This window comes from Natator depressus, chromosome 10 (assembly GCF_965152275.1).
Source record: "Natator depressus isolate rNatDep1 chromosome 10, rNatDep2.hap1, whole genome shotgun sequence".
NCBI classification, from domain to species: Eukaryota; Metazoa; Chordata; order Testudines; family Cheloniidae; genus Natator; species Natator depressus.
The window spans coordinates 67,703,617-67,719,631 of NC_134243.1; the positions used below are offsets into that span (position 1 = coordinate 67,703,617).

Sequence of the window (16,015 nt, forward strand, 5' to 3'; positions counted from 1 at the left end):
CACCACCCTATGATGGTCACCCGCTCCAGATAGTCAGTCTGTTGAGGTGTGATGGCTTTTAATATGTATATCAACACAGTGACCACCACTCTAGTGATGTGGACACCAGTGTGGGGGATGTAGTCCCCAGCACTTTCAAAGAGTCTGAAGCTTAGGGGAGAAAGAAGCAACTTTCTCAATGGGAGGGGAGGGGGGGGGGAAATCATTGAGCAGTAGAATTTCAGCACAATTTGTGTGTTCATGTTTTCCCTTTAATTTTGCTTTCATGAATGACAGTTCAAGGTCTCACAGCCTGTCACAAAGATGCTCTTGATAACCCTGCATTTTATATACCTTTAATACAGACAATGGGCCAAACTGTGCTCTCTCTGACACAAGTGTAAATCTGGAGCAACTCTTGACTTCCAAGAGGTTATTCCAAATTTACGCCAGAGCATAGCTTGACCCCCAGTCTTAAATTTTCTTTTGGAAGGAGCACAGAAGGTTTGCAGAGTGAAGATGGAACACTTATGGTGTCAGGCAGAGATATATACACTACTGGTGTCTGTCATGTATCAGTCTGAGTAACCATTTAAAAATCACAATGATAATATTTATGTTTTGAGATCACTTGACTGTCAATTCCAGCAAAAGGCTAAAATATATTGCTTCTGCAGATAGCACCTCAATAAATACAACTTGCAGACCTGGGCATTGGAGGTCAGATAAGACAAGACACCCACACACACCCTGAAACTTTGCCCAAAAGTCTAATCAAGACTAACTAGTTTAGAAGTTTGCAGATGCTTGGTTATTTTCTGCACCCAGAATTCCCTTTTCCAACTGGAAGTGGGAGAGCCAAAATAGCACAAGATAGACTGTGCTGGCAGGATATAAGCTCAGAGAATGCAGATAAGCTTGTAAAACTTCTGGCTTGGGATTTGGTTCTTATTGGAATCAATGCCAAATTTTGAGAATCAAACGGCAGTAACTTAGTGCTGCCAAGTTCTGCCCAGAAGCTTGAGGAAGTTTTTTTGGAGGGTGATGGATGGCTGACAGGACTGATGCCATTCCCCCCCACCCCCATTTCAGTTTCCTACTCTTATTAACGATCCAACTTCCCACTTCCTCACCCTAGTGATGCCCAGCTGCTCATCACCAATACATTCTTTACTCTCAGAAACATGATTGAAAGACATTAGAGTGAGGAGCCAAGCATTGAACACAGAGGGAGCAGGCCGCAATGGGAGATAAGGGAAGGCAGATGAGGGAGAAGGGTCCCTAATGTGGGATGCTCTTTCCTTAAGATGGCTGTCCTGGCAAGTCTTGGGGCCTGTGGTTAGGAGTCAGTTATACAGTCCCACTCACCCCAATGCACTGTCAAAGTAGAAGAGCCGCTCGCCCGTCCTGTTGAGCACGCTTGGCCAGGAAGGGGCTGCTAGGTAGTGTTTTACACTGTGCACTCTCCCCGTCTGCCGCTGGTAGACGTCTGCCACAATGGTGAAAACCGCCTCCTTGGGATAACATAATGCAACGTGCAGCCAGTCTCCTCTGTTGGCAAAATGGTACGAGGGAGAGGGGAAAGAAATAAAATATATGCTTGTAAGTGTTCAAGGACTTGAAAAGAAATGAGAAAAGGTCTCCTGCTGCAAGCCTGATATTCAAGGGGTAGAAAGTGTCTTTGTTTTCAACACCCCCTCCCCTTTTGAAAAAGCCCAGCCAAACTAACTTGTGCATTCACTTTGTTTGGAAGCAACTGCTTCTTATCACTATGGGCCCAAGCCAAAGATCGCTATCTCCACAGGAAAGACTCCCATTGACTTCACTGGGCTTTGAATTGGGCTCCAGAACTGCTTAAAAAAAATTTTTTTTTTTGCTCTCATCATCCAACATGGCCTGGAGACAGCAATTCTCCAAGGCTTTATTGGAGAACAGAATTTCTTTTCAGGATGTCCATTGTCATCTCCTGAAGGGCCATTAGGCTTGGTTTTGTTCATCTAGCAGGAGGAGCCGGTTTCAAGCAGACATTTCAACAAGGGCACGGATACAGGAATTATATCGAAATCTCTGAGCTGAACCAGAGCCATACTTTAAAGAGACTTGCTTCTTCCACTTTATAGCAAAGTTTATTATTGTGGTTTCCATTAAAATCCCTCTCTCCAATACTAAACTTATAATAAATAGGGCTGTAGTCAGAGGGTCTTTTAACTCCTGTCTTCCAGAATTTCAGCAATGTGCTGATGACAGCCAATTGAGAAGAATTCGAGTTGACATTACACCCTGGCTCTACCAGGGCTATTTCCACCGCCACTGTTGCTGAGAGGAAAACTGGTTCAAACCTGTATACCTATGTTACAAGTAGCAGGGCCATGCAAAGTGTTACAGTACAGTTCAGAAACTGACTGGGGAGAATTTTCCAGCAAATCATAACAAAGCTTGGTTTCCAGATGCATTTAGCCTAGAGAATTTTTTGTAGAACAAGAGAAAGAAGCTGAAAGTCACAGAAAGGTTACATAAGAGGGAGCGGGGGAGACAGAAGAAAAAAAAGTGTAGCTTTCATTGTTTCTGGTTCTCCTATTCAGTGTGCCACAAATAGGCATCTGAACCATTTCTGTGGTTAACTTTACTGATTGTCCCAAAGAGAAGATGGGATTCTGGGATTTGTGTCTGTTGATGTTTTAAATATTTTTAAGAATACTTGGATTCCTGTTTAGAAGGTGGGATGTGGTTCAGAGACAGAGAAAACTCTGCATATCCTCCAGTGTCTTTTCAAGCACTAAATACAACTCTGGAGTAGAAACAAATTTATTATTCCACTCAGCTGCTCTTTGAGGGCCCTATGGCTTATACAGTGTAGAGTTGCCAGCTAGCCATGCAAATGTAACAGTAAATGGAGGCAAATGGATTTGGGTTGTGGAGTTCTGGGAATCTAAAAGCCAAGGCTTTCGCTAAGTGTCTCTGCATTAGCTGCACTGAAGGCAAAAGCCAATCCCATTGGCTCTGTTCAAGCTCCTCCTGGTTTTTCCATCTTGCTCTATGGGTATAAAACAAACACACACCACACATTACAAGGTGGAATAGAGGGCAAGCTGTTCTAGAATAATAAGCCACATTCCTATACACAAGCCCCATCAACCTGAACCAAATACTGCCCTCTAGATTTTAAGCAACTCCAGCTGTGTCACAACTCAGCAAAACTGGAGACCAGAGATATTTTCAGACATATTGGCCTCCAACTAGAGGAGCTACACTAGAGCCATGTTCATGGAATATTTTTACGATAGTGTCCCAAGACACATAGCTGTTTCTTAAGGGTGATTCCCCCCCCACACACACCCCATTGCATTGCTTTGGCACTTTGGGTTCCCTGGAGATGCTGCCACAGAAACATCCTGACACCTCCTTGAAAGGCTGGGAACTGACTCTTGTGCAGTGTTACAGTCCCATGGGGAAGAAAAGCACTAAATACAAACAAGAAAGCGAAGGGGGAAGGAAGACACACGAGAGAACAGCTGAGACGGTTGAGTGTCCCCGGGCACATTGGAATATAATTGCTAAAGTCTTTTGCCAACATGACGGGGCTGACTGGATTTTGGGAAGAAATTTATTGAGGGTGAGATATCTTCATGAAAACAAACCTCTCTTTTGGAATGTTCTCACAGGCATACATAAGCCTTAAGGATATTACCACAACAAAGCATTGGAACAGGGGGAGGGAGAGGAAGAAAAGTCTGGAGTCGTCCGTCAAATATAAAAACAAAAACAACTGATTAAATACATTTAAACAGCATGCAATAAAACAGCCTCTTATTTAATCCTAGTTTTGTTTTGTTTTTAATTCTCATGTTAGCTACTTGGGCTATTTTGTAAAGGGGGTGGGGTGGTTGTTTTGTAGGAGTCATTGACAACTATCATCCAGACATTTTGCTTTGCTTGTCTGTGGCACCCAGGACAAGCAAAGCAGTGATAACAAGGGTATCAGAAGAGGATATGTAGGACCCTGCATTGCATTTGGTGAGCAGAAATTTATACTCTGATTTACAAGGTCAGAGCCCCCCTGCAACCATTGCCTGGACTGCAAGGGAAATGCAGCCTCCTGATACAGTGGCTGTAAACAATCAGACAAGATAGCTTAATGGGTCAGCAGAAGATTTAGGCTGTGATGACTGCACGCAAAAGAAAAGATGGGAGCTATTCCTACTCACTGTGGAGTGTTGAATGTAGGGAACCTTGTGGCTGGAACTTTAGCTGCAGGAAACCTTACTCTCTCCCCCCCCCCCCCCTTGTTTTTTGAGAGAGAGAGAGAGAAAGCAGTTAAATTATGGCTCCTCCGTGTTTCTGAACTTAAACCTCTCTGTTTGGACTCTCGTTTTCAGCTGGAGAAGTAACAGCTAGAACTCACAGATGGATCAAGCTAAATTTAGACTGGCATATATCTCTGAGCCAAACGGGCCATGTTCCACCTTTCCTAACATGTAAGCAATATCAGCTGGGATTTTCCAAAGCCACTAAGTGACCACTGAAAGCCAATAGGGCTTGTGTTCCTCCATCACTTTTCTGATCTGCTCTGGTTATCATAAAGGGAAACATTTACAAATATTATATTTTTATATCTGTAAAGGGATGCCACTGATTTTAATTCATCTTTTGGTACTTCACCTGCGAGAATCTGCAGTTTTAGACTCCCTCATGTTGAATGAAAGATCAAAATAAAAGGGGATGGTGATTAACAGACTGTACAAAAGGAAGTAGTGAAACTAACTGTAGATAAAATGCTGTCAAATGTAGAAAGTAAACAGATTTTTTTTTCTTTCAGTTATGGGGATTTACTTGTAACAATGGGTTAACAATTTTCAAGCAGAAAGTCTGATTTTTTTGGAGTTGACCCTTTAAAATGAAATTAAAATCAAATTCATATTTTAGAAGCTTTAATGAAAGAGAAAATAGCTGTGTTTACAACCTTTACTAGTGACATTATTCCATTCATTCTCATAGTAGAGGATTTAAAAAAAAAACTTTTTGGGAGGTCAGTTTCCTCTCTGTTTTTTCCCCAGACTTTTGGCACCTGAAGAAGCAAAGCTAAATAAGAACTGGTACAAAGTCAAGGTTTACTGAGTCCTACCAAATATTTTCAAATACTAAACTGAATATTTAAAATGTCTACTGGCACAGGCATATCTCAACGCTGCAGCTTCTGCTCCTGTGTTACTGTCATTCAACAGTCCACACAGTGTGTTTCATGTTTTTTTTTTTTTTTAATAAGTTTGCTTAGCACTGTTTATTTTCTCTTGGAAATGGCGGTCTTGTGGCCCTTTTTTATTGCAATATTGACATTTGCTGTTCTGACTCCCCAAGTGAAGCAAAAATACCAAAATGTTTAAAAAGTTCTCTTGGCTGTTGCCAGTTGCTGAATTTTTTGATCAAATTTACAGGAAGCAACAAGGGGGAAGTGGAAGAAGGAAAGAGAAGCTGTTCAGAGACTTCCTGTTATTGGACACATGATAGATCTATAGTTTACTCCTGTTGAGTCCCATAGTAATTCCAGCAAAAGCTGAACCTCCGTCTACAGCTGAGTCCAAAGCACAGCTCCAGAAGACCCAGAGGACTACCTAAGGCCCCAAATGAAATACACAGAGGAAAAAGTTTGACATATTCCCTTAGTACACACAAAGTATTTTATATTCACAGTTTCTAGATTTTGCATTTCTGATGCCAGTAGTTTTTAGGAATAAACAAGGAAATACAGTAATGCCTGATTTTTGTGGCATGATGATAAATCTGCCTCTGAAGTGAGAATGGTATAACTTGGAGTGGTACAGACAAGAGGTTCGGCAAAGTAAGTTTAACAGGAGTGTACATCTGCTTGCTGCCCTCTCCTACAAAGCTCTTGCACCATATAGGTTTAGGTGGAACATTGCCCTCTAGAGGATGGAATGTCAGACCTGACCAGCATGTGTTTGAACATGTCCCTGGGGCTATGTCTACAGTGCACTTTCATCAGGAAAGCTTTGGTTGCTCAAGGGTGGCGGGGGTGGGGGGAGGGAGGGGAAAAAAAAAAAACCACCCACACACACGCACACCCCCCCGCCCCGCCTGACCAAAAAAAAAAAAGAAGACGTTTTACCCACAAAAAGCACTGGTGTGGACAGTGCTTTGTCTGCGGGATAGCGTCTCCCACAGACAAAGCTACAGCCCCTCGTTAGGAGTGGTTTTATTTGGTCGGCAGGAGAGCTCTGTCCTGCCAACAAAGAGTGGCTACACTGCATATCTTACAGCAGCATGGCATTAGCGGCACAGCTGTGCCCTATAAGCTGCTCAGTGCAGACATAGCCATAGTTGCTGGCCTACAGAGAACATAAGGAGCCCTGATACTATCCTAGCTACTGGAGGTTCTAAAGGTGCAGAGTTCTGCCCCTGAAAACAACCATGAAAATTTTGTTGACATGACTTGTTCTATGGCTGATGACTACGAAATCTACAAATCAAATTCTGATCTCACTGGTGTAAATCTGGAGTAACTCTACACCAGTGCAGAACAGAATGTGGCTAGAGAATTAGGCTATGTCTACACTTTGACTGATAAAGGTACTGCTTTTGTCAGTCAGGCCTGTGAAAAAAAAAACAAAAAAACACAAAACACACCCCTGACCGACATAAGTTTCACCAACAAAAGCACCGGTGTTGACAGCACTATGTTGGCAGGAGACGCTCTTCCGCAACATAGCTACCACCACTCGTTGGCGGTGGTTTAATTATGCCGGTGGGAGGGCTCTCTCCTGGCAACACAGAACAGCTACACGGGAGATCTTACAGCGGTGCAGCTGCAGCTATACTGCTGTAGGGTCTGTAGTGTAGACATAGCCTAAATATCAGAGGGAAAAAAATCCAATGGTTATAGCTGCCTGCAGCACATGCTGGGAATTAATAAAGATTAATTGATTTCCAAAATATGGAAGTTAGGAGAATGGGAGATTTTTGCTCACTAGGTCAGTTTTCCCCAAACTATTGCTACTCTGATTTAAAAATGGCCTTCTAATTCCCCACTCCCTCAAACCTATACAAGCACAATTAAATGTATTTTCAAAGCGTGTGGAAGGGCTTAGCAATTTGATTCCTAGTCACATCAATAGGAAAATTTCACATATAAATCCTCACGCACTCCTGTGAAAGTTAATATCCCAATGGGTAATACCAATCTCACAGAGAGAATTCTGAAGTGAATAAGACTAAAAAATGATCATACTCAAAGTTTTCATTCCATTTTAGCAGTAAATCCCAAGAGGTGCTCAGCATCTGCATTTCCCATTGACCTCAGTGAGAAGGCAGTTTGAGTGATCAGTTCACGTCTCCTAGGAGTCTTCAGATACAGTGAACTGTCTGGCTGCAGGCTCGTTATCTGTCCACCAAAAGCTCACATTCAGCCAAGTTAACAACACAGCAGCCATCTCCTGAAGGCTAACTCCACTCCAGTGCTTGACTTGGAAAGGGGAGTGTGATGTATTCCCCACTCTCACGACTGGAAAAAAGGCTGAGAACAAACTGGAGAGTATCTTCACTGCCCCCCCTCCACCCCTCTCCCAGTTCAAACCCCTTACATTTCAGCAGACTGGCCTTGAGTCCATGTTTCCCACTGGCTCACTAGAGTGGTCCATCCCACTCCTCTCAAATTTCTTTTTCAGGCTTTTTCTTCAGTTCCAGTCCATTAAGCACATTCAAGTCCTCACAGGGACAAGACAGCTACCAGGCAAACAGCCAGCAATTTTCCTTTTCAAGGCCTTGTTAAGACTAGCCACTTCTGAAAACAACTCACTACAGTTCTAGTGACAAATGGAGAGCATGTTACGTTACCAGAGCGGTGTGAACCAAACTTAAAATGGCCTTTCTGGAGGCTAAGAGAGCCTAAATTTGTCAATTATCTATGCAGAGATCGTTAATATTCACACAGACAGTTTCATTTTCACAATTATGCCACTTTAGGCAAAGGGGGTTATATTTGAGGTCCAACAAATTAAAGCTCCAACCCTACTGGTGATAGCTACCATGCATGGAGGAGGAGTCAGCACAGTATTTGGCTCATAGAACCTTACATTTCAGACTAAAAACAAATCCTGTAATATTAGGAGTTTCACTGACATCATATTTTTTCTTTAACACACTGGCTTTCTTGACAGTAGCCATTTTTTTCCCCAATTTTCTCTCCTTAACTGGTTTATCCAGTACTGTATTACTATTTTTTCTGTGAACATGTCACATACACATATGGTGAGAACTAGTCTGTGGGCCCTGTGAAATTCACAGTCACAAGACCCGCTGGTTTGGGCGAAGGGGAGAAAAAAAAAAATAAAGAAAAATCTCAGCTTCCAGTGGGTGAGAAGAGAAAAGTAACATGTCTAGCCCTTTTCCTCCTGGAGACAGCCTTGAAAATGAAACCCAAACTAAACCAAAGTAAATCACTTGCTAGGATAGAAAAGAACAAGCAGCTGGGTTCTGCATCTGCAATGGAAGGCTGGGGGTGGGGATGGATCTACAGATTGCCTGAGCCACACATTCTTTCCATAGGGTTATTATGTAAAATGGAGTCAGTCAAGAGTCACCTCGCGAACCTTCCCCAATATCCTCAGGCCAGCCCTGAGCATAGAAGTGGACAGGTTTGGGGACAGAGGGTGACAAAAGCTGTTTCACAGGCTTACTCAAAAACATTAGTGCCAGCTCCACAGATGCTACTACAGTCGTATGTAACTACAGCTAAGCAACTCGCATTCCAAAGTTTCAGTAAACATCTCAGCTCCTTTCTTAACAGTAAAAGATCTCACTACAGCTCCAATCTATTTGATTAACCTAATGGATCAAAGATAAGTAGGAAAAAATATTTTTGAGACACAGGGAGTTAACATAAAAATTAGTAAATATATTTAATTTGGATAATTGAATTTGAGCTGGGATATAATCAGCATATTTAGGGCCAGATTTAGGATACCCTAACTCACATTTAATAGCACATTATTATTTATTATTTGTATCCTGGCTGCACTAGAGGCCCCAACCAGCCATCAGAGACTCATCGTGCTAATTACTGTATATATGTGTGTGTATATATTATATATATATATAAAAACAAAAAGATGGTTGCAGCCCTCAGGCTGCCAGTAGCAATTTGATTTGCAGAAAAGTTGTTTTCATCTGCCTGTATATTTATCAGTCCAGGTAATAATGGCAGAAGCAAAGTATTGCTCATATACTAGTTAATATATAAAAGAATAAAACCACAACTTAAAAAATGTCTCCATCAGCTTGGATGTTTGCAACAGGCTCATTCTAGCCTGGTCTTATTTTCTTTGTTTTCCTCCAGGTTGCATCACTGGTAAAGAATTTAATTGTACACAAGATAAGTAGCTACAAGCATGAATCATATTAAAAAAAAAAAAGTCGCTGTAGACAATAATCCCCTCAAAGTTGAAACCAGCTCATACAAAGCCAAATATTATTAGTGCCTTGGAGTTTCATTTGGGGAACTGGAGAATATAGATAGTTTGCTTATACTGAAGGGCACATGATGATAATTGAGGGCATTTAGATCAAAACACTCATCCAGATCTCACTTTGCTAAACATGGAGAAAGTGTTAAAGTGCCACCTTTTCATCTAGAAGTTAGTAATGGGCCCAAATCAGAACCTCAAATTTGGGGCATGGAGAATGGGGGGCGGGGAGGGAGCTGTAGAGGAGATTTGAACCTACCTCTGTGGTTTGAGTTCTGGGTCAGATTCAAAATAACTCTTTTTTCCCCGGTTTCTGTTCAGAAGATTTCAACGCTATTGAATATGGTCACAAACCCTAGCTCTGGTACAGCCTGGAACCCGACCTTCTGACCCCAGTCTAATACAAATGAGAATCCAAACACGGCCGCCTGTGCCCATTTCTATAGAAATGTAAATATTCAGCCCTTCCCTATGCCAGTGTATGAGTGCAAAGAAAACATGAATACATCCAATTTCATTCACTTCCAATCAGAATAGTACAAAACCAAAGCTCTCCAGTCCTTCCCCACCACTAAAACCTTTGCAGAGGTGCAACGAAGTTCTGAGCACCTCCTGTGAAGTGCTGAGTACATCAGCTTCTATTAATTTCAGTGGGCACTTAGCAGCAGGCCATAAGACAGTACCGGTGAATAAAGCATTATGAAGACTGCCATGCGTGTTTCCACAGTCCGTGGCAGTAAGGCAGATCAGAGCATTTGCAGGGAGGTTTTGTGGGGGATTGTGATGATTTGACTATAAATGACCTCATCAATTTATTATGTCTGTCTGTTATTCAGATACACCCTGGTATTTCTCTCAGTCAGCTGAATCACAGCGGATGGGGGAAAAGTGTTTCTCTCTAAGCGTTAACAGACCACGTACAGTGGTATGAGCTGGTGCTCATTAGTAATGCTGAACGTACAGCCTAATTGCTCTTGCTTTTCAGGCTATTTCCAGAGTACAATTTACCACATGATGCTTTAGACATTTACTTTGAGGTGATTTGAGCCCTCTTTAGATTTTCCTGATAACACAAATAAACCCTACTGATTTACTGCACTGCACCATGCATTTGATAATCATCTTTGCTTTAGCCTCTTCCAAGATTAGAGATTCTGCACACAGACAAAGGCTAGGTCATTAAATTGAAGGACTTTGACTACTGTATGAAGTGCCAATCTTTGGACCATTTCTCCGGAGTCTGAGAGGAGACACTTACCAGAGACACACAATGTTCCCTATATTCTCCACCTAGCTTTCCAGTTTCTCTCCCCCTCCCTTTCCCTCACCTAACAAGCTTCTCTGTGGTTCTTTGTGCTTCACAAATGGATATTCATAATGAGCAGAGCCCTTAACCTAGTTTTTACAGATAATTTCCATCCCTCCATGAAGAACAAAAAAACCAAGGGAACATTGAAACAGCCTCGATGAAGAACATTGGCCAACAGAGAGATGAGACACATTGTGGAGGGGTCTTAGGTCTCCGTTCATGAAACTTTCACACACAATTTATGCTTGACAAGAACAGGCTTCAGAATATTTTGATAGGTTCTACAGGACTTTATTCCCTATAATTAAAATTCCAGTTGGTATTCTGTTTCTGTTCGTTGCCAAAATGTTTACAAGTTACCAGGTCCTATGTTAACAGTTTCAAGAGACCTCAATAGCACACCTTCATCTTATCCTTATAATAAAACTCACATCCATCTGACAACCCAATGCACTAGAAAAACAAACAAACAAACAAACATACATACATGTTCCTTTCTGAGCCAACCTGGACATGTGCACCACTAATTTAAAGCTCAGTCTGCAGACCTTAATGACTTTGGTTTTCTATATCAAATCAACTGCCATACCCAATAAGTCACATGTACTTCTCACTGGAAAGGAAATCAGTTTTCTTCACGCAAAATGCCCGTACAAGAGTTTCCACAGCAGAGCCATAAATGCAGCAAGTGGTGGTTCAAGAGGTCAAGTTCGTATTTGATTTCCTTAATCCAATTTTATTTCTTTTAGTGGAAACTGAAGGAATTTTGAGGGTGCGTGGGGGTCACAATTACTGTAATCCTCACGTAACCATTGAAATCAGTACTGAATAGGTACATCCATGATATGCCTTCAGTTAGTCACAGATAAAAGGAAGGGCTCCTCTTAAATGCTTGTGCTCCAAATCACATCCTAGATACATGCTTGTGCAGTGCTGCTAGACACACTGGGTTAGAGTCTCACCTGGAGTAAATTCACATTGACTCCAACTGAGGCATGTCAATTTATGCCTCTGGACCACCTAGTGAATTTCAGTGCTCCAGTCTTTTAAACCAGTGATACTTAGACTGAGGCTCAGGAGCTGCAAGTGGCTCTTTACTCTGTTTCCTGCCACTCACTGTGTGATTTAATTATTAGCCAATCAGGATGCTTTTACTATGTTATTAACCAATTGTAGAATACCTGGTCAGTCATTTTGCTCTGAGTACATTCATTCATTCACACACACAAAATGAAACTATGAATCCACACTACTGTGGCTCTTTTGGGCAGTGTTGATCACTAATTTGGCTCCTGAACCACCGAGGTCTAAGTATCACTGTTTTAAACAGATGTTTGAATTAAATGTAAATTACCGCTGTTGGGATCTAATAGAACTTCTGGTGGCAATACAAGTATTCAGTGTAACTATTAATCCAAATCCTGATACACATCCCACTGTCAAATTCTTCATTTCCCCCCTGACCTTCTTTTAGCCAACTCAAAATAGTTATTCCAGAAACACCAGTGCTGCCTAGCTGAAATATCGGTATCCCTGATATAGCTATCCACCGCTCTACCAATGCCAGGTAAAAATAATTTAATGATTTAATAAAGCTGCACTGCAATTATTACTCCCAAGACACTGCTATTAAGCTTATCAATCATTCTTCTTGGTTTTGTTCAATATGCAGTTTGTACATTCTTCACTACGTCAAGAGTGTTCATTTTCTGGTTGATTATTCACAGTGCTGTGTGTTTAAAAAACACACACAAACAGGAAGACCTGTTAAGGCAGGTAAAAACTTCCCAAGGGGTCTAACTTGGATTGTCTCTATCTTGGTAAGTTGTTATTTCTTCCATTCCAAAAATAATAAGAATGCTGTGCTGAAGTAACGGTCACTTTGGAAATGCTTAAGAGACAGTGTTTTTAATCAAAATCCTCTTTTCCCCTCAGTTACTTTGCCCTTCCATGAGAGCCTCTTTTCTCAGTGCTTCCCCTGTGCAGCCTAAACTCTTCATCATTCCCATTACATCATTTGAGTTCTTGCCCTACTTAGAGGGTCTAATCTACTCAGAACAAACAGGGACTTGCTGCACTTGTTTCTTTCTAGATTCTTGCTAGTAAGAAGTTTTATATGAAGCAAAATTGTGGTTTTCTTTCTATGTATTTCTTCAAACCAGACAGCTTTCCCCCATTCAAATGATTTGATTGTGGTTTTCTTGTTGTCTTTTGTGAAATCAACCACACTGTAGGGTTTTGATTATGTGATGCATTTATGTTCTGCCAGAATAAAGGCCCAGATCTCTGGCTGGGTTTTGTCAGAGACCCAGGGGCTGCTTATAAATTTGAATCTGTTTTAATACTGTGGGCCAGAGCCTCAGCTGGAGTAAAAACTGGCATGGCTTCCCTAGAGTCACAAGTTACACCAGCGGAGGATTTAGTTCTATAACTGCAAGGAAAATTACTTTTAAAATAGGAAAATAAATGACAGAACTAGGGCTTGTGTCCACAGATGACAAACTGACTTTTCTTCTCTGTGAAAGTACAAGACCTTGAAAACTCTTAGACATATTAATAGCTCCTCCATGGCAAGAGAGTGTGCAAGGTGTGACATGCATTTCCCCCCCCCCCCCCCCCCCCCCCGAGACCTATACCTTCACCTTCTCAGCACAGTCATGGGGGCAGGCTGCTGGGATTACGATGGAGCAGTTCATGCTGGGATACATGATCTCTATGAGCAGCATCTCCATGCTGGAGATTGGGAACGTCCTTCTCTGGCAGCAGCAGAGAGCCATTTGGACAAAGCTACCAGCAGGTATTCAAAATGGATGTTGTTTGGGCAAAGGATAAACACCTCTGCTGTACAAGCATTGCCCACCAAAAAAAAAAAAAAAAATCTCACCCGTACCCAGGAGTCCCAAGGAACCAAAGCAGAGGCACCAAACAGATCTGCTTCAGAATGTCTGTCTGGTGGAATACCCACTGTACAGCGTCATATACATTTCCAGTGCTAACCACTGCATCAGGAATAAAAAGAAGATATAATCCTCCCCCTCGTACAATTCCATGGACATCAGTGGGGTTTCACATGTGTAACGAAGGGCAGAATTTGACCCACAAAATTTTCAGCACAAAAATGAAAGGAAACCAAACACCATTCAAAACGGAGCCAAAAATGCTCCCTTCAGCTAAAACTTTGCAATTTAACTGTCTTGGAAGAGCTGAGTTAGATATTCTCTATGGGCTCGATTTGCATAGGTATTTAGGCACCCCCTAAAGATGCAAAGACTGCTAACCTGCTTATGGACTTTTGAAAATCCCACTACATGCCTACCTGCATCTTTGGCACCTAAATACTTTGTGACTCTTGCCCTATGTGATTAGGCAACATGTAATAATGAAAGGGTTTGTTTGCACAACTCTGCTCTTATCATCGTAACAGGACTCAAGAAGTCATATGTGCTAAAGAACCTGTGTGTCTACTATTGGGTTTTCTATGTTGTTTATCACTATAGTACCTAAGTATCTATTTTGACAATGTAAATAATGGGTATGCCTCACATATTGTGAGGCTCTCTCTCTCCTCTCAGTTACACCAGTGCCAATCAGGTGTAACTGCACTGAAGTGGATGGAAGCATGCCAATGTAAAACCCGTGTATATGTGATAAGAATCAGTCCCTTTACCCAATAGTCAAAACAGGAAAGATCTATTAAAAAAAAGGAACAACCTGCAGGGGAAAAATAAGTCTAAAGTGCATATGTCCCAGTTTTATATAGAGGAGGTGCAAGAAAACATGGAAACTGGAACAGAATAGAGTTTTATCAGTTTTGAAATATTTCAGCAGACTCCTGGTATTTTTAAACTTGATACAAATAAAGAATGAAATTGCAGTGTTTAGGAAAGAGAAAATGTGACTCTCCATTCAAATACATTTCTACACTTCATATTTATGGGAAACAAATTGGGTGTGCAGCAACTAGAGTGAATAAATGAGAGAGCACATGAGGGCTCCTTTTGATCCGATTTCAGGGACAGCAGGCCCGTTGTAAACTGGATTTTATTTCAGAACTTACTGGAAGGAGAAAAGTCTCTGCACATCAGAAAGGCTGCAGTAAAGTGAACACAGAGGCGTTTGTTTGTAATTGTGTCCGTCATAAACAACTTACTGCAGCTTTCTCAGAAGTTGCTGATATTGTGCCAAAAGAAAATCAGCAGGACCCTGGAAAAGCATCATAGTAATACTCATGTCAGAGACAGAACACTCTCAAAAGAAATCTTGGGTGGTACCTGTTGAAGTTGATTGGGTACAGAATGACATCCTCGGGTGCTCTCCCATCCCAGTGAATGGTATAGGCCTGCTCCAGCATCACTACAGGTTGGTACTGTTGATATGGTACTCCTCTATTCACTCCCTGCAGCCTCAGGGGATGAGAGTGGTATGTCGCTCTGGCAATTGATAAGGTCAGATTCTCCGGACGTCTGGCCTGAATATAAAGCTGGGGGTGAAAAAAACAAACGTACATTCATTAAGCCATCCGGGTCTCACCTTAACATGTGTGTTTGATCATCATTTCCTTTAAATGGCTTTTCTGAACGTTCCATCAGCACATTCTGCAAGCCACCGAAGCATTTCTGACTCAAATAATGCAGTACATCAAAACCAGATTTTGTAGCTGTCTGCATGTCATTTCATGGTGTACAAAAGGACCAGAGCACCAATGTTTACAACTCAAACTCTAAGCGAAAAGGGGTGATTCAGAAAATATTACTAGGTGCTTATTTCCTTATAAATGCAAAACAATTACATTTTAAATGAAGGGCCACAGGCCTGATCCAAAGCCCACTGAGGTCTTTGGAAGTCTTTCATTGACTTCAATGAACTTTGGATCAGACCCATAATCTGTTGTGGAATCCACATCTCTATTCCACTCTTTCCACATTCCAAATCGTGTGTTAATCCACAGCATTATTCTTCTGCATTGAGCCTAACAGGTGTGCCCCTCCCTCACAGGGATCAGGATGTGGATTGCCTCAGCACACTCCTAAGAATGACACCTTAGAGACTAACAAATTTATTTGAGCCTAAGCTTTCATGAGCTACAGCTCACTTCATCGGCTCAGGAAAGCTTAGGCTCAAATAAATTTGTTAGTCTCTAAGATGCCACAAGTCCTCCTTTTCTTTTTGCAAATACAGACTAACACGGCTGCTACTCTGAAACAACTCCTAAGAATGAATTTTTGCCCTGACACTAGCTTCAAGTGAAGGC

The 16,015-nt window shown here is 41.7% G+C and overlaps 2 protein-coding genes across 2 annotated transcripts in view; both read right to left on the reverse strand.

Moving 5' to 3' along the window:
• The window catches only part of CEMIP (cell migration inducing hyaluronidase 1), a 142,267-nt gene that overhangs the window by 92,423 nt on the left and 33,829 nt on the right, over positions 1 to 16,015 (reverse strand). The window lies entirely within an intron of this gene.
• LOC141995322 (cell surface hyaluronidase CEMIP2-like) overlaps positions 1 to 16,015 on the reverse strand; it is a 74,356-nt gene that overhangs the window by 14,435 nt on the left and 43,906 nt on the right. The window contains exons 19-20 of the mRNA XM_074966444.1: positions 15,036 to 15,244; positions 1,348 to 1,530 (exon numbers count right to left, since the gene is read on the reverse strand). Of these exons, the coding sequence (XP_074822545.1) occupies positions 1,348 to 1,530; positions 15,036 to 15,244 (392 nt within the window). The remainder of the gene's footprint in view (positions 1 to 1,347; positions 1,531 to 15,035; positions 15,245 to 16,015) is intronic.